The sequence below is a fragment of the Notamacropus eugenii genome, chromosome 5 (genome assembly GCF_028372415.1).
Source record: "Notamacropus eugenii isolate mMacEug1 chromosome 5, mMacEug1.pri_v2, whole genome shotgun sequence".
Classification (NCBI taxonomy): domain Eukaryota; kingdom Metazoa; phylum Chordata; class Mammalia; order Diprotodontia; family Macropodidae; genus Notamacropus; species Notamacropus eugenii.
Genome location: NC_092876.1, coordinates 64,552,862 through 64,570,939, shown reverse-complemented (window position 1 = coordinate 64,570,939; position 18,078 = coordinate 64,552,862). Strand labels below are relative to the sequence as shown.

Sequence of the window (18,078 nt, the reverse complement as noted above, 5' to 3'; positions counted from 1 at the left end):
CAGCAAGCTAGTCTACTTCATTCCATAGCAAAGTGGCTGAAAGAGGTTTACCTTCCCCATGTTCATTAATGAATCTGCATCTTTATAGCCCAAGTGTTTCAAGGAAAGGAAAGAAAAGTACAAATAGACACCTCCACCCTCAACAAGCTTGTGTAAAACTAAGAATTCTCAGATGGTAGGGATGTATGACTCAGGTTTTGCAATTCATGACTTCTTGAGGGCAGGGTTAAGAGTCAGGAAGAAGGGAAGACTCAGAGTGGGGGAAAGATAAGGGCAGGTAGCCTGACTAACGTGATCCCTGGTTAAACTGTAAAACCGGACTTGGTTTCTGTGTGCCTCTTTGATTGAGGTTTCCAAGGAAAGTAACTCAAGGCCAGGACTGTCAAGGAAGTGGGACTAACGATGTGGGGGTGGGGCTCTGGGAGTAGAGACCCAAAGGAATTCCTGCCTTACAGGAAACCTCAGTTTACTCATCTGTAAAATAAGGAGACTGGGCTTCAAGGCCCCTACAGCCTTTCCAGCTCTAAATCTATGAAGATTATTAGCCCAGCCCAGGGAAAGGTATCATCTACTAAAAGCATGAAGTTAATTTCTAAACCCAAAGCCCTACCCTCACCTCCCAGCACTCTTTAACTGACTCTGGTTTGAGTCAATGCAATAGGAATATCCTTGGCCTTCTGGTAAAGACTTCCTCATTCTGGAGGACCTGAAGGAGATTAGGAGGGAGGGGAAGAAGTTTAACTTTGGTTACCTAGCCATCTGTCTATATCTGCTCGCAGGAGTCCTTTAATCACGTGAGGACTGGCTCAGCTGGGCGGACTCCTGGACAGATACCTAAGAGGGATTTCATAGTCTACTCATCCCCTGGAGAGGAAACTGATGTACATCTAGACGGAGCGGGGAAAGGACTTTCCTACAGCCATGCTATATGGGGACTTGTGGAGGCTGGAACTGGAGTCAAGTCTGACACTTTTTCAGGATAGGGAGGAAGGGGCTTTGCCTCTTAAAAGCCAGATTAGGTAAACTCCCCCCAAATCAATGGGACCTGAGAGAGCCTGAGAAGGGAACCAGCTAGGGGCAAAGTGAGGGATGCCATTATCCCAGGGGAGCCCCCGCCATGCTTCCTCTGTGTGTGTGTGTGTGTGTGTGTATGTGTGTGTATATGTATATTTGTGTGTACATGTGTATGTATATGCGTGTGTGTGTATGTGTGTGTGTATGTGTGGGTGTGGGTGTGGGTGTGGGTGTGGGTGTGGGTGTGTTGCTTTGGGGGAGGAGGAGGGAGAGGAGACTCCCCAACTCACTCCATTCCCACAGAAAGGAGAGTGCCAAGACAGGAGTAGAGGCAATTACTACATTCCTTCTCAAGTCTTTTTGTTCTAAGGGCCCTCCCTGCTCTGATGTTCTGTATGGTAAGGGCCCTTCCAGCTGTAACGTTCAGTGTTCTAAGCCCTCCCAGCTCTGACATTTTTAATTCAGAAGTGTCAAATACCCAGTCCTCCCAATTGAACGGGTTAAAATGTAACTGGGAAATAATAACAAGATAATTAAAAATATAATGAACATTGATAATGTTAATATGTGGTTTTCTAAGGCAACATTTGGCAGCTAGGTGGAGCAGAGTCAGGAAGGTTCATCTTCCTGAGTTCAAATCTGGCCTCATACCCTTACTAGCTTGTGTGACCCTGGGCAACTTACTTATCCCTGTTTTCCTCAGTTTCCTCATCTGTAAAATAAGCGGGAGAAGGAAATAGCAAAACACTTCAATAATTTTGCCAAGAAAACCCCAAATGGAGTCACTAAGAGTCAGACACAACTGAAACCACTGAAAAGCAACCACAAGTCAATATGTAGCAGCCTAAAGGAATCTTTATATAAGGCTCAGAGCCCTTGTTTCTGTTTGAGTTGGACACTAGCAAGATTGCTTCTATCTCTGACATTCCATGTTGTTCAGACTCTTCCAGCTCTGACATTTTGTGTTCTAAGACATCCCATGGTCCCATCAACAGTGACTGTAATTTTAACTGCCCTTACTCCTGGGGCCAGACTAACCGTCAAGGACAATTATTCTGCGTCATAACTCTGCCCTCTCCTTCCACAACCTTCAAAGAGTAGCCTCCTGGCTACAGCAGCCAGCTGATGTCACTGCCTGACCCTCCTCTCTGCCTTCCCTGAAACATTAACCCTTGACAGGAACCACAAGAGGTACAAGTTGTCCCCTGCTTACAAAGGGCTAGTCTTTCAAAAGCTCTTTTGTCACCCCTTTGGAAATTCTAGTAACAATGTTATAAATGCTCCTTGGGTTTCCAGGATAGCCCCAAAGACCAATTTAATGGAGACCATGGACATTTGCAATAGAAAATATAGAAAAAAACACCAGTGCTGTAATCCTTGAAATGAATGAGAAGGCTCAAACCTGATGCTAAATTAGAAATGGGTGCTTTTAAAAATCTTTCATATTCGTGTTTGAGAAAAACAGATGAAGAAGAATCATGCTTGTAAGGCAAGATGGAATCCTAAAAAAAAACCCAGTCCAGGGGTTCTCCACCTTGTCTGGGTCATGGACCCCTTAGGCAATTTTTTGAAACTTCTGAACTCTTTTTCAGAATTATGTTTTTTAAAAAGTAAAATCCATAAGATTTCAAAGGAAACAAATATATTGAAATACAGTTATCAAAATATTTATTAAAAACAAGTCTACAAAAAAAAGTTTAAAGACTCTAGCTAGATAAGACCTCCTGCTGACCCAGCCACCTCATTTTACATATGAGGAAACTGAGGCCCTGGAAAATGAAATTATTTGCCCAAGATCACAAAGGTAGGAAGTGTCAGATTGCATTTGAACAGATATTTTCTGATTCTAAAACTAATGTTCTTTCTGCTAACTAATGGCTTATCAGGACTTTCAAAGACTAATTTTTAGGATTCATAAATCCCAACCCATGTCTTCAAGGCATTCACTCTAGAGAGGGAGGGAAGGGAGTGTCTTATTTAGAGGTTTCTCATATTTAGTACCAGGAGTAGTGAGGAGAGAGAGATAACAGATCAGTGAGGAGAAAGATGGAAAACCAGATACCACTCTGGCTTTAATTAACACCAGAACTGAAGTCAGAGAACCTGAACATCAATCCCAGCCATGTCACCTCTACAACAGTAGGTAAGTCACATAAACTCACTAAATCTTCCATCCTTGAAATAAGCAAATTGGACCCAGTGAGCTCAATGTTCCCTTCCAAATCCAAAGCCTATACAGCTCACCAGGACTTTAAAAATTATCATTTGGGGGACTCATAGATATTATAAATTTACATTTTTGTTAACACTTAACGGTTTGTAACACATTTGATAAACTCTTGAGATATTTGGGGGAGGGGAAGAAACAAGAGATAGGACCAAGAGAAATTGGGAGGTGATTGGAAGGCCGTTGTCAAAGAATAGTCATTAATATTGTTCAGCCGCTAGGTGGTGCCATAGTGCACAGAGTGCTGGATGTCTGGAAGACTCATCTTCTTGAGTTCAAATCTGACCTCAAGGCACTTAGCTGTACAACCCCTGGGCAAGTCACTTCACCTTATTTGCTGTAGTTTCCTCGTCTGTAAAAATGAATTGGAGAAGGAAATGGCAAAGTACTCCAATATCTATGCCAAGAAAACTCCAAATGGAATCACAAAGAGTCAGACACAACAGAAAAATGACTTGACAACAAAGAAGGAAGTCTTACATGGATCAATGCTAATGATTAGAGAAATGCAAATTAATGCAACTCTGAGGTTCTACTTCATACTCATCAGGTTGGCAAAGGTGACAAAAAAGGGAAAATAACAAACGTTGGAGGGGCAGGAGGAAAAGAGACGCGCTGAATAACTGTTGGTAGGGCTGCAAATTGGTCCAGCCATTCTGGAAAGCAATTTGGAACAAGTCCCCAAACGTTACTCAACTGTGCATACCCTTTGACACTGTAATACCACTACTAGAACCATAACCCAAAAAGATAAACTAAAAAAGAAAAAAAGGACCCATATGTATATAAAAATAATTAAAGCAGCTTTTTGTGTGTGGTAAACTAAAGGGGTACCCATCAATTGTAAAATAACTGAACAAAATATAACATATGAATGTAATGGGATACTATTATGCTTCAGGAAATGATGAAGGGTACAGTTTCAAAGAAACCCGGTAAGACTTGCATAAACTGATGCAAAATGAAATGAACAGAACCAGGAGAACAACCGACACAATCATTGTAACACTGTAAAAACAAATGACTGAAAGACTTAAAACTCTAATCAACACAATGGCCAACTGTGATTCCAGAAGATCTATGAGGATTGTTACCCACTTTCTGACAGAGAGATGGTAGATTCAAAGACTAGAATGAATGTAGCAAATTTGGAAATTCATTTTGCTTGCTTATACAGTTGTTTTTTTTTTTTTTACCACAGTGTGGTTTTCTTTCTATTTTAATGCAATGGCAAGGGAAGAAATAGAAAGGAGAATAAATAGATTTTTGTTCATTAAAAAATTAAATCCCCAAAATAAAAATGACTAAAATGAGGAGTTGAACTAGAGAGTCTCAGATGTCCCTCCCAGCTTCATGTACCATTAACATGGACCACTGGACTTGGAGGGACCTTGGAGCTGTCTAATCCAGCCTCCCTAGCTTTATAGATGAGAAAAGTGAGGCTTACAGAATAAGATCACAGGGATAAGTATGTGACAAAGTCAAGACTTGAACCCACAGCCTCTAGCTCCCAAGCCAACACTCAATCCATTGCACCATGGTGGCCTCCTCCCCTATCATTCTGGTCCACTTGCTCTCCTATCCTGTGGGCTGGTGGCCAAGGCTAAGAGCGGACCAACATCTCCAGAGAACCCCTGAGGGCTGCTCACACCTGTTCCTAGAGCTGGCTGGAAGCCAAATGGGGCCAGAGTAGCTTTTACATTCTCATCCCCTTAGGAACTCCCCCTTCCCACCCCCTAGATGGTTCTCATCCATTGTCATAGCACGATCCGGGCTGCTGCTATATTTAAGACATCTCTGCTGTGCCCAGAAAGCATTCTTCCACTCCCAACTGTTGTCCTGAGCTGCGGACGAGCCGAGAAGAGACTGAGACTTCCCTCTCTTTTCTAATTTTCAGCGATTCTGAGACCTCTGTGAGTCAGACTTTGGGAATTGGTTGGATGTTGGGGCATCCTGAGAGAGTAAGCTCTTCCAAAAACTGAGCTTTCTGTTGGGGAGATCCATTGGGAACAATTTCTATTCATTTGGACTATTATGGATGGTTGCTGTAGGTAGGGGAGTATGGGTCTGGCCCACCTGAGAACCATGGCACTGAACTTAAGCCAGAGACATTGTGGGTATGGTGGCACCCCCCACCTACAGCATGTTCCAGCCCCTACAATTAAGTGGGTGGGTAACCAGGAACCAGGTTCTTTTGTCTCTCTCTCTCTCTCTCTCTAGAGCTTCACTTTCCTCATCTGTAACAGGTAGACAGTAATATTTAAATCTCTTACCTCCCAGAGCTGTTGTGAGGAAAGGCATTTTACAAACCTGAAAACATTCTAAGATGTGAATCATAATTATTATTATGATAGTTTGAAATAGTCTGAACCACATGGATGTGGGATCCAAAGGTCAAGAATTAGAGCTTGTTCAAGAAAAAAAGGGTAACCCTCAGGGTCTCTTTCATCCCAATCTCCTAGGAGCCATGAATAGGGAGGCTGCCAAAGTCAAATGGAGAGGGTACTGGGGGAACTAGCAAACCTTCCCCCCATCCTGGATAGAAGAGGGGGAAGAAACAAGAATTAAGCACCTACTATGCGTCAGGGTTGTTGCTAAATGCTTTACCAAAGTGATCTCATTTGATACCACAATTTGAGGAGGTAGGTGCTAGATAAAATAGGTCTGGAGGCATGAACCTTCAGAGACAGTATATGGCAGCCCCAAGAATGCCAGTTCTGGAGTCAAGGCCCTCCTTACTGCTGGGAGTTGAGGTTCCTTCCCAGCTGGCTCACATTTATTATCTCAGTCACCCTGAGCAAATCACTTCAGTTGACTTCAATCAACCCTGGGCTTCAATTTCCTTATTGGTGAAAGGAAGGAGTTGGGCTGGACCAATATCTAAGGTTTCCTCCAAGTTCTAAAGTTATGATTCTTCCCCTTCCAGCTCAAGACACAGTGGCTATGGCTGTGGCCTTAGCCACATGGAATTGTAGATGGAACCTGGGAAGGAGAGGTGGGGAGTCTCTCTTCCCAAGTATCTCAGAGACAGGATTATCTGAGGGGTAAGGCCCAGGGTTCTAGCCCCAGCTCTACAACCAACTCCTAGTATGACTTTGGCCAAGTCACTTAATTTGTTTTCATTCCCCATCTGGGGTTGGGGCACAAAGGCCAGATGTGGAATTGGGCTTGGGCTCTGGCATTTACAGTAAAGTTATTCAGTCATTTCAGTTGTGTCTTACTCTTCATGACATTATTTGGGGTTTTCTTGGCAAAGATACTGGATAATGAAGCAGAACATGCAATTCTGATTGTGCCCATTTTATTGATGAGGCCAACAAAGCTCTTTGCAGGTTAGGATAGATTTCAGTTCCATGAGCCCAATCTGCTTCTCCTGAGGTATACCTTTCATAACCCTCACTCTTCCTGTCTCTGAAAAGGGCCACTAAAGAAAAGTCTACATGCTCAGGACTAAAGACTCAAAAGGAATTGGGGCATCGGTCCTGGGAAGACAGGAGAGGGAGGGGAGGAAAAGCACAGAGAAGACAAACCTACTCCAGTTTAATCTTCCAGCTATCAGTCAGTGTCCTAAAAAAAAGCCATGGCTCATTCCCCTTAAGCTGGCTTTTGCTGCTGGCATTTGTGAGAGCTGAGGGCTGGGAGCCAGGCCCTGCCCTATTAATTAGAGAGAGCATCCAAGCATAAGGCGCCAGAGGTGGGAGAGGGAGAGGTGCCCAGAGCTGTAACCTTTTTCCTGTGAAAAAAAGTTCTCTAAGGAAAACCCCTGAGATTCTGTAAAAAAAAAAAAAGGGGGGGGGCGGAGGGCAGCATGGATCATGAACCCTCTGAGCTTCTGCCCAGTTTGACAGTCTCTCTGCTAATGTTTCTATTGGTACTTTAGGGGACTTACACAAAATGGGCATTTAAGGTCTTGTTGAATTTAATCAGATGAGTCCATAAGTGTTTCCTTTGCTCCCTAAGTCATAAGGGCTCCTTGGCCAAGGGGAAAGGCCCCTCTGTTCAGCTAGAGCTAGGCATAGAGTTAAAGGGATGGACTTCCAGACCCAGGGGTCCTCTGCCTAAGAGAACAACTCTTATTCCCCATCATGATGCCCAGTTGGAGAACTGGCCACCATCACCAAGGGGGCAGCATCAATAAGAGGTCTTAAAGGGGTACTATAGAGCCTGGGGTCCAAGGAAGAGAACAGTGAGCCTTTCTCCTTTACCACAGGGCCTGCTGGTATAAAGCATCTCCATACTCTGGGAGACATCGGTGACTGAAATGCCCTTAGAACAGGGTTTTAAAAGGAAGATTTTATATTTAACCTGGGGGTAATGGGGAGTTATTAGAGTTAATTAAGTAGGGGGGAGTGATAACCTGGTCCTCCCTACAATTTAGGAAAAGCATTTGAGTGGCTGAATGGAGGAGTGGGGATTGGAGTGGGGAGAGACCTTTCAGCAGGCAGACCCACCAGCAGCTATTGCAATAATCTAGGTGTGATGTGATAAGGGTCCTTACCTCCTCAGAGTTTCAATGTCCTCATCTATATAAAACGGGTCTAATCAAATTGGCATTTCCTACTTCGTTAGGAAGAAAGTATTTTTTGTAAACTTCAGAGAATTGCCAACCAATCAAAAGTATTTGTTGAGTGCCTATTATGGCAAGACACCGTTCTTATAGACACTGGGAATTCCAAGGAGAGTGACAAAGAAGGGGAAGTACTAGAAAGACATTGCAGAGGTGAAATCGATAGGTCTTGGCAACAGCTTGGATATGGGGGTGAAAGACAGTAAGGAATCAAGGATGACTCCTAGGTTGGGAGCATGAAGGCCTGGGAGGATGGGGTGTGTGTGTTCATCCTTCATTGCCGAAGAAGACCATGCCATCAGAGAAATGATGACATGACATGCAATTGACTTTGTTTTGAGTGAGGGAGAGCCGTGCAGGTCACCAGCCTCACTTCTCCTCCAGAGCCATCTGAACCCAGTGACCAGATATTCATCAGGATGACTGGAGATGACCCAGGATGAGGCAATTGGGGTTAAGTGACTTGCCCAAGGTCACAGAGCTAGTGAGTGTCAAGTGTCTGAGGTGAGATTTGAACTCAGGTCCTCCTGACTCCTGCACTGGTGCTCTATCCACTGCACCACCTAGCTGCCCTAAACTGACGCAACCAAGGTTAATTGACTTGCCCAGGGTCACACAGCAGTAAGTATCTCAGGCTAGATTTGAACTTAAGAGGATGGGGTGCCTTATACAGTAATATGGAAGGTAGTAGCAAGGTAGACATCCATGTTCTTGTTCAGTAATTTTCAATCATATTTGACTCTCTGTGACCTCATTTGGTCATTCCTTGGCAAAGATTCTGGAGTGGTTGCCATTTCCTTTTCTAGTTCATTTTATAGAGGAGGAAATTGAGGCAAACATGGTTAAGTGACTTGCCCAAAGTCACCCAGCTAGTAAGAGTCCTGACTCCATCCAGGCTCAGCTCTCTATCCACAGTGCCACCTAGTGGCACAGGTGTTGATGACAATAGTGTTATTTACGATAGCTTTCTTCTCTGACTCAAGGTTTACAAATCTCTTCTCAGAAACATGGTGAGGTAGACAGCGTTATTATTGGCATCTCTGTTTTATAGCCCAAAAAACAGGTTCATAGAGATGAAGTGAGGGTGGGGTGGTGCAGTGGACAGTCCTACAGTTAAAAGTCTTGCAGTTAAAGGACTGATCTGGGTTCAGATCTAGGCTCTGCTCCTTATTACCTGAGTGACCTAAGTCACTTACCCTCTCTGAGCCTCAGTTTCCTTTTCAGTACAATAATTAGGCCAGCCTACATGACCTCTAAGGTTTGAATTCTATGTTCCTACTACTTTCTCAAGTCTGTATAGCCACTACATGGCCATGGACTAGGACTAGGACTTTTTAACCACATTTTAAAAATTGATTTCTTTGGTTTTATATGACTTTTATTCCCGTTACAATCCTGTTTTCCTTCTTGTCTCTCAGAGACAAGTTAGATGGGGCAGTGGATAGAGCCAGGAAGGCCTGAGTTCAAATCTAGCTTCAGACACTGATTTAGCCATATGACTTACTTTACCTATCAGCCTCAGTTTCCTCACCTATAAAATGGTGGTACTAATAGTACCCATCTCCCAGGGTTAGGTGCTGTGAGGATCAAGTGATATAATATTTGTACAGAGTTTAGCACAGTGCCTGGCACGTTGGTGCTTAATAAAGACTTACTCTCTTTTCCCAGAAAGCCATGCCTTTTGACAAAAAACAAAATAAAAAAGAAAGGGGAAAAACAGTTCAGCAAAACTAACAGTATATGCCTGTGTCCAGACCCACTATCTCCCACCTATCACAGAAGGGAGGGGAGTACACTCTGACATCTCTTTAGGGTCAAGTTTGGTCATTTATAATTTCGCAGCAGACATTGTTGGGGTCACTATGTATCTTGTTTTCTTGTCTCTGTTTACCTCACTTTGTATCAGTTCATGTGAATCTTTGCATGCTTCTCTGTCCTTATCACGTTGGTAGTTTCTTACAACACAGTGGCATTCCCATACATTCAGGGATCCCAATTTGTGTAGTGCAGGGGCGAGGACCTGTGGCTCCAAGGCCGCATGTGGCCTTCTAGGTCCTCAAGTACAGCCTTTTTCAGGGGTGGGGAACCTGTAGTCTTGAGATCTCAAGGCCAAAGGTTTCCCACCCCGGTCTAGCTGTTCTGTAATTGAGGGGCACCTTCTTTTGAATCTAATTTTGCCTTCACATTCAATGTTCCTTCCCTGACACTAGGCTATTGAGATGTTCAGAGAATGGAATATTTCCCAGGCTTCCTATGGCTACAGCAGCTGTTACTTTCCTATTTTTCATGAGGGCCTAAAATATACCCTCCTCGAGAGCAAGGATTCTTTACATTGTGTCTTTGCAACCCCAGTGCCTGGCACAGTGCCTGAAACATAGAAGGTCATTAGTATGAGGCTGCTGATTGAGTAATTCAGCATGTGACCTTAGGTAAATCAACTAACCTCTGATCCTCCACAGAAGCAACAGAGTCAGCATAGCCCCACATCTCTTGGGATATTCTTTTCAGAGATTGGGGAGGGACATTGTGGATGTGGAATACTGCATAGAATGCCTGATGCAGTTGGTATTGAATCAAGTTAGTAAGGAGTTATTAAAGCTCAGTCTCCTCCACTGATTAGTTTTCTTGTTCAGTCATTTTTAGTTGTCTCCATGACCCCATTTGGGGTTTTCTTGGCAAAGATCCTGGAGTGGTTTGCCGTTTCCTTCTCCAACTCGTTTTATAGATGAGGAAATTGAGGCAAACAGGGCAAAGTGACTTGCCCAGGGTCATATAGTTAGTAAGTGTCTGAGGCTGTATTTGAACTCAGGAAGATGTCTTTCTGATTCCAAGTCCCTGCTCCATCCAAATGCACCACCTTTCATGAGTTTTACTGAGCTGCCTTTCTTTGTCACCCTCGCAGGTGAGTAGGGGACATGGAGATCCACCGGCTAGAACACAGAAGCCAGGAGGAGCAGAAGGAGGAGAGGCAGCAGAGTCTGCAGATGTCCTCATCCTCCCAAAGAAGAACCTTCCATACAAGGTGAGGCAACAGCCCCAAAGCTAGGTGGATTGAAGGCTACATTTCCAGAAGCATGGGGGCTGAGAATCCCACTGGTCAGACCACACCATTTGCTACTGTGGTCAGTGGATGGACGCTGGCAACCTGGAGAGTGTCCAGAAGAGAGTGACCAGAAGGAGAAAGGGCTGGTGTCCACCATGTCATGGAAAGGTCCCTCTGAAGATGAAGAAACTTGGAGCATTTTTTTAAGCTAAAGAACAAAATAACGTGGAGAGGAAAGGAAGGGATGGGATACAATCGTCTCCATGAATTTGCAACATGGATTGGTTAGCTTTGCTCTGCTTGGGTTCCAGGGGGTATAATTTGTAGTCATGGATGGAGAAGTGGAAAGATTTCTCAGTAATGAAGGCTGTCCCAAAGTGGAATGGGCTGCCTGAGGAGGTAGGGGGTTCCTCCTCCTTGGAGATTTTCAAGCATTTCAAGCCATGCTAACCAACCTTTCAGCCAGATTAGAGAGAGGGCTCCAACAGTAGATTTGCCGAGATAACCTCTGAGATTGCTTCTGATTCCGCCATGGTCTGTACCTGTGTTTGGAGTCTGAGAGGAACTGACAGGTCCTTGAGAACACAAACGACTGAGAGATAGTAGGGAAGCCCTCCTTCCTTCTGTCACCTTCTCCCTGGAGTGGGCCAACCCATGAATCTCCCACTTGCATCTTGCCTATGGGCTTCCTCAACCTGCTCCCATGCTGGGAGCTATGGAGGGTCACAACAAGCAGGTGATAGATGCCCTGCCCTCAGAGAGCCCCCAGTCTTGTGAAGGTAGATATAATCCCTTCTCTAGGATACTCATGTTCCGAAGCACTGGGATTGGGAAGGAAGAGAACATAGGAATTTCAGGAAGCAAACCAAACTTTTCTTTGTCTTGGGAGCAGGAAGGGGATAGAGGCCATGGAATAATAGAATTTAGACCAGAAAGGGACTTTAGAGATCATCTAGCCTGTTTGAATTCCTAGAAAAATGTCTTTAGTACCATCCCTACCCCCATCTCCCTCTCCTCAGCTCTCTTCATCTGCTTTTTTCTCTCCCCAGTGAGGAAGAGGAACACTTTAGCTCCCTGGATTATTCCCTGGCAGCTGCCCTGGCCCTGACTGCTACAGAGACATCATGGTGAGCTGGCTGAACTTTCCAGAGATGCCATGGCCCAGGAAAAGGGTCACTCAGTCTAACTTCCTGCTTTTTTACCGAAGCACTGTGCTCCTAGAAGTGCAGAGGGAACATTGCTGGGGATTATGGGGAGGGGGAAAGAGAAGAAGGGAGTAGGGAGGAAGAAAAAGATTCCCACACATCTTACAGGCAGAGAAATCAAAGCATTGTCAGTGATCACCTTGGTATCTATTGATCCATCAACTGAACATACTTATATAGTAAAGAAAAAGAGACAAGGACTAAGAATCTGACAGAATGGTGTCAGATTGAAGTCATGCCTTAGACTGTTAGAAAGGGTCTTAGAGGTAGAAAGGACCTTAGAAAATAAGAATCAGAGCTGAAAAGGTCCTTCAAGCCTAGAATCTTAGAGTTAAAAGGCCCTCTAGAATATAGAATATAAGAGCTAGGAAGGGCCCCTTAGGACATACAGTGTCAGAGCTGGGAGGGCCTTGAGAACACAGGATGTCAGAGCTGGGAAGGTCCTGAGACCACAGAGTGTCAGAACTGGGAGGGATCTTAGAACTCAGAATGTCGGAGCTGAGAGGAACCATAGAACACAGAGTGTCAGAACTGAGAATGCCCTAAGAACTCAAGATGTCAGAGCTGGGAAGAACCATAGAACACAGAATGTCAGACCTAGGACTGTGGGCAGACTAGATGGCCACAAGATATTTAGGATAGGAATTTTTGTCATTTCTAGGGAAGCCAAATTGAGGAGTGAGGTGTCTGTGCTGGAAGCGGAAAAACGTGGCGAAAAGCGAGTGGGTTTCAGAAATGACTGGGAGAAAACCGAGATTGACATCCTGAATATCTGTCGCATGCTTCGGGAGAGAGTGGACCGGAAAGCACTATGGCAGAGGGTAAGCAGGAGAACACGGGACTGCAGGACACTCTGGGGCTCTGTGGGGCTCAGGTCTGAAAGGCTGACTGTAAAAACTCTGAATTCCTTCATCCCTGGGCCTGGACTCTTGGCGTCCGAAAGTTAACAGGGCTGGGCAAAGGGTTTGGAGGAGACCTTTCTATTAATGATCTACTGATCAAAGAAATAGAGATCTCATGTACTAACTTTAACAATGAGTCATATTACAGGTTTGGGTCTTCTTTCTATTTACTAGGTATATTTTTTTATTTACTTTCTGGTTTTATATATTATAAGCTCCATGAAGAGAGGAGCTATTTCTTTCTTGTCTTTCTATCTTCTGCCCCTAGAGGCCTTGCACATCTATCTGTTTTATCCAGTCTTTCCCAGCATCAGGAGTTCCCAGAGAGAAAATCCCTCCCTCTGCCAATGCAGACTGGCACCTTCTCTGCCACTAAGAGTCTTATAAAGAGTTGCCTGAGACACGAAGAGAGGTTAAGTGTCCAAGTCATGAAGCTAGTACATGTCAGCAACAAGTTTTGAACCAAAGACTTTCTGGCTCATCCTCTATCTACTCTGCCATGCTGTCTCCACATCTGGCATACAGTAGGTACTTGATAAATGCTTGTTGATGGATTATATAACTATATTTCATATACATAATGTTTGTGTGGTTAAGGAATTCCATTTAAACAAGCAAGCATTTATCAACCACCTACTGTATAGAAGGCACTGCACTGAGCACTGAGGGCACAAAAAAAAGAATCCATCTTCAAGAAGTTCATACTCTTTTGGGGGGAGGAAGGTGAAGAGAAATAATATGTACAAAAGGAAATAAACACAAAGTACATACAAGAGAATAGAATGTCAAGAGGGAAAGATAGCTCTCCACACTGCATGGGGTTCAGGAAAGATGTGTAGATGGTGGTACAAAGCTAAGTACTGGAGAAAGTTAGGGATCCCAAGAGCCAAAACTAATGAGCAGAGACTGGAAACTGAAAGAGACCTTTAAATTCATCTAGTCCAATACTCTTATTTGACAGAGAAGGAAACTGAGGCACAGAGAGTTTAAGGGACTTTCCCAAGGTCACACATTGGAAGTCATGTCCTCTGAATGAAAAGTCTTTCCAAACCCTCTTCCCCCTGCACACTTGTCAATTGCAGTAGTTCCACTCTGCCCATTTTATGTCTTCTCCAAGTTGCCTTATGGTTTCTATATAAGTCCTTCCTTGAGGTACAATGAAATTTCATTACATTCACATATACCCTTTATTCAGCCATTCTCCAATGGCTGAGCATGCAATTTGTTCCTGGAGTTTGGTATTTTAGTAATTACAAACAATACAACTGAGAATACTGTTATAGGGATGGGTCTTTTTTTCCTATCACTGACCTCTCTGGGGTATAAATATTCCACTGGGATCTAACACTAGAAATATTTTTGTCACTTTTCTTGTGTAATTCTATATCCCTTCAAAAAGAGTCTAGTCTGTTTCTGGCTTCACCAGGCAACTGGGCTTTAGTTAATAGCTTTCCCATTAACTCACTATATAACACTGGGTCAAGTACTTCACATTTCTCAGGCTCTATTTTCTCATCTATAAAATTAGACAGTTGAATTAGATTGCCTCTCAGGTCCCTCCAGCTCTTTGGAGTTCATGAGTCTTGACATCTGAGAGGACAAGTGTGTAGGAAGCGGGGAATCTGGGAAGAGATTGTCTCTGAGCACTTGCTTCAGAAGTTCATGCCAGTGGTATCTGAGTTGAGAAGAGGAGATGGAAACAGAATGTGAGAGCTGGGAGAGACCTTATAATGGAAGATCTAGAAGGGGTCTTTAGGACATAGAATGTGAGAGCTGGGCAGTACTTTAGAACATAGACCATGAAAGCTAGAAAGGACTTCAGACTAGGGAATGTAAGAATTGGGAAGGGGCTTCCCGGTCCACTACTCTTTTCACCAAAAGATACTTTCATTCTCTTTAAGAAGGATAGAATGAGGAAGATTTACACAAACTGACACTACGTGAAATGAGCGGAGCCAGAAGAACTTTGTACACAGTAACAGCAACACTGTGATGGTCAGCTGTGAATGACTTAGCTCTTCTCAACAATAAAATGGTCCAAGACAATTCTGAAGGACTTATGATGAAAAATGCTATCCACCTACAGAGAAAGAACCATACTTTCTCTTTACTTTCTTTATTTTTCTTGGGGTTCTTTGTGTTTTCTTTCACAACATGACTAACATGGAAATATGTTTTGCATGACTGCACAAGTATAGCCTATATCAAATTGCTTACCATTTTAATGAGGGGGAGGAGAAAGAGAAAGAAAAAATTTGGAACTCAAATTTTTTTAAAAGAATGTTAAAATTTGTTTCTACATGTAATAAAATAACATTACTTTTAAAATTTAATTAATTTATTTACTTTTAGTTTTCAACATTCACTTCCGTAAGTTTTAAATTTTCTCCCCCTCCCTTCCTCCCCAAGATGACCTGCAATCTGATATGGGCTCTACACATACATTCCTATTAAACACATTTTCACGTTAGTCATGTTGCATAGAAGAATCATAATGAAAGGGGAAAACCATGAAAAAGGAAAAAACAAAAAAGAAAATAGTCTACTTTGCTCTGTATCCTGACTCCATCGTTCTTTCTCTGGATGTGGATGGAATTTTCCATCATAAGTCCTTTGGAATTGTTTTAAGTTCTTACATTGCTGAGAAGGGATGAGTCCATCAAAATCAGTCATCGAACACGGTGGCTGTTACTGTGTACAATGTTCTCCCGATTGTGCTCACTTCAATCAGCATTAGTTCATATAAGTAAGTCTAAAACATTTTTTTAAAGAAAAAAGGAGTGAAAAAAGAAAGCATGGAAATGATGAGGGAGGCAGGAGGAAGGATACAGATAAAGGGAGGAAGAGGAGATAGTAGAGAAAAGACTGAAGACCCTGGAGAAAATCAATCAGTAAACAATTGTAAAGTGTCTACTATGTGCCAGGCACTATGCTAAGTGAGATGTGGCTGTATAAAGGAGTGCTGATCAGGGGCTGTAGAAGTCACAGGTTCTGTTTCCACCTTCTCCACCCACATCTCTAGACAGAGGAGAAGATCCGTGAGGCCAAGGAGTTGAAGGAGCTATGCTCCAGTCGGGGTCCCTTCTTTTGGATCCCTCTCCGCTCCCACACCATCTGGGAAAATGAATCTATCCTGTTGACCTGCACTGTGTATGCCTCCCCTCCCCCTCAAGTGGTCTGGTAAGTGAAAATGAATGTGTGTGTTGGAGCTGGAGAAGGGCTGATGCATGGAGTTCATTTTTCTGGGGAAGGAGTTCTAATCCTGACTCTGTGCTGAGCAACTTCAAGTCAGATACTCATTCTCTCTGAGCCTCCACTATGGATGAAATGGCAAGGCAAAAAGAGTAAACAGTCGGAAGTATTACAGATGCTTTAGGCCTTCCTTGTGGGAGCTCAGCTTCTCATATGATTGGAGGAGTATTCAATATGGAATGAGAGGACATAGGTTCTAATTCTGACTTTGCTTTGTGAATTTGAGAAATTCCCCTCCCTGTCCCATCTTCAGCTTTTTCCTTTGCAAAATGAAGTCTTAGGCAAAAGATGGACACTTCTGACTCTAAACCTGACGATATTATGCTCTTATGAATATGTCAAGGGCCTTCATTGCCTTAGACCAAAGGTTCTTGACCATTTTCTGTCACAGATCTCTTTGGCAGTCTCTAAAGCCTTTGGCCCCCTTTTCAGAAGAATGTCTTTAAATTTTGGAAGAAAATGCTACATTTCAGTTAGAGCTCACTGAAAATAAAGATGGAAGTTTCTCCCCCACAAGTTTACAGACCATCTGAAAGCCACCTCCAGACCTCTCAGGGATCCATGGGCCCCAGGTTAAGAATCGCTGTTCTAGAAGAACTCAGGTTGAGATGAAACTAGCAGTGTGGTATGATGTCTAGAAGGCCAGAGTTGGAGCCAGGAATCAGTAGGGGACATCAGGAAGACCTAAGAAAGACCTTGGAATCAGGAAGACCTAAGTTTGAAAATGACCTCAGATACTTACTGGCTGTGTGACCCTGGACAAATCTCTTCCCCTCTCTGAGCTCCAGTTTCCTCTTCTGTAAATGAGGGGGTTAGATCAGGTCTAATTAGGACTCCAAGGTCCCTTCAAGCTCTAAATCTATGGCCCAGTGGACCTCAGAATCTGGTCTATGATTCCATAGATCCTGCTTGATCAACTGACCCAGGTCCAGAAATAGAGAAAAGCCTTCGGCAGCTGCTGGGTACAAAATTGGTTCCAGGCATCTCTCCGTAAAGATATTCTTAGCTCCCTCTCAGCCAGCTCTGTGTGGGGCAGAGGGTCATAAAAATATTATTCAGGAGCGCCCCTCACACAGCTATTCAGAGCTGACTATCCCCTTTAGGGATGGGGAAAGCTGGGGAGAGTGAGTTGGAGGAAACAGTGAAGAAGCACTGAATTTAGAGGCAGGGACCTGGGTTTGAATTTCCCCACCTCTGTTCCTCACTCTACTGCAGGAATTTCAACAAATCACTTTCCTTCTCTGGCCTTCAGTTTTCCTATCCAGCACCAGATCTATAGTCCTGTGACCCAGAAGGGTTGGCCATTGAGGATGAATTGATGGGCTCCAATGGTGAGTGGGGTGGGGCTGAAAGCTAACACATTAGACCAGAGGCATAACAAGAGACTATAAAAAGGGAGAGATACAGGAGGATTCTCCTCTAGGTTCCACGGTTAAAATACTGTGGATTCCTGGGTAAGCTATTTTATCAATCTGAGCCTCGGTTTCCCGCTTGGTAAAGATAATAATAACAATAACTCCTACTTGCAGGGCAATTTACTACTTTACCATCTATTATCCTACTACATCCAATTATCCTGTTGCATCTATTATCCTAGTTCCTTGTCCAGTAGCATAAAATATCATTAGTCCCATTTCCAGTTCAATAAACACTGATTTTATTCATCCACTTACTCACTATTTCTTAAGCTAGGATTTTGTGCAAGGCACTGAAGCCATGAATACAAAAGGGAAACATTCTTTACCCTTAAAATTTATAGCCTGTAAGGACTATGGGAAGTCATATGTCCTGATCAAAGCTGTACAGCTAATTAGTGGCAAAGCTGGTCCTCAAAACCCAGCTCTCTTGTCTCAAAGAGGCACTATAGG

General features: G+C 43.5%; 1 protein-coding gene across 2 annotated transcripts in view; it reads left to right on the top strand.

Annotated features, from left to right (window-relative positions):
- The first annotated feature begins 3,016 nt into the window (after window positions 1-3,016).
- MYOM3 (myomesin 3) overlaps window positions 3,017-18,078 on the top strand; it is an 82,003-nt gene continuing 66,941 nt past the window's right edge. Inside the window, exons 1-5 of one of the 2 annotated variants that reach the window (XM_072609309.1) lie at window positions 3,017-3,157; window positions 10,711-10,830; window positions 11,901-11,978; window positions 12,718-12,877; window positions 15,981-16,138. In XM_072609309.1, coding sequence (XP_072465410.1) covers window positions 10,724-10,830; window positions 11,901-11,978; window positions 12,718-12,877; window positions 15,981-16,138 — 503 coding nt within the window. In that variant the 5' untranslated portion in view covers window positions 3,017-3,157; window positions 10,711-10,723. Of the gene's footprint in view, window positions 3,158-5,050; window positions 5,155-10,710; window positions 10,831-11,900; window positions 11,979-12,717; window positions 12,878-15,980; window positions 16,139-18,078 lie in introns of those variants that run through there. The other variant, XM_072609308.1, reaches the window with a different exon arrangement.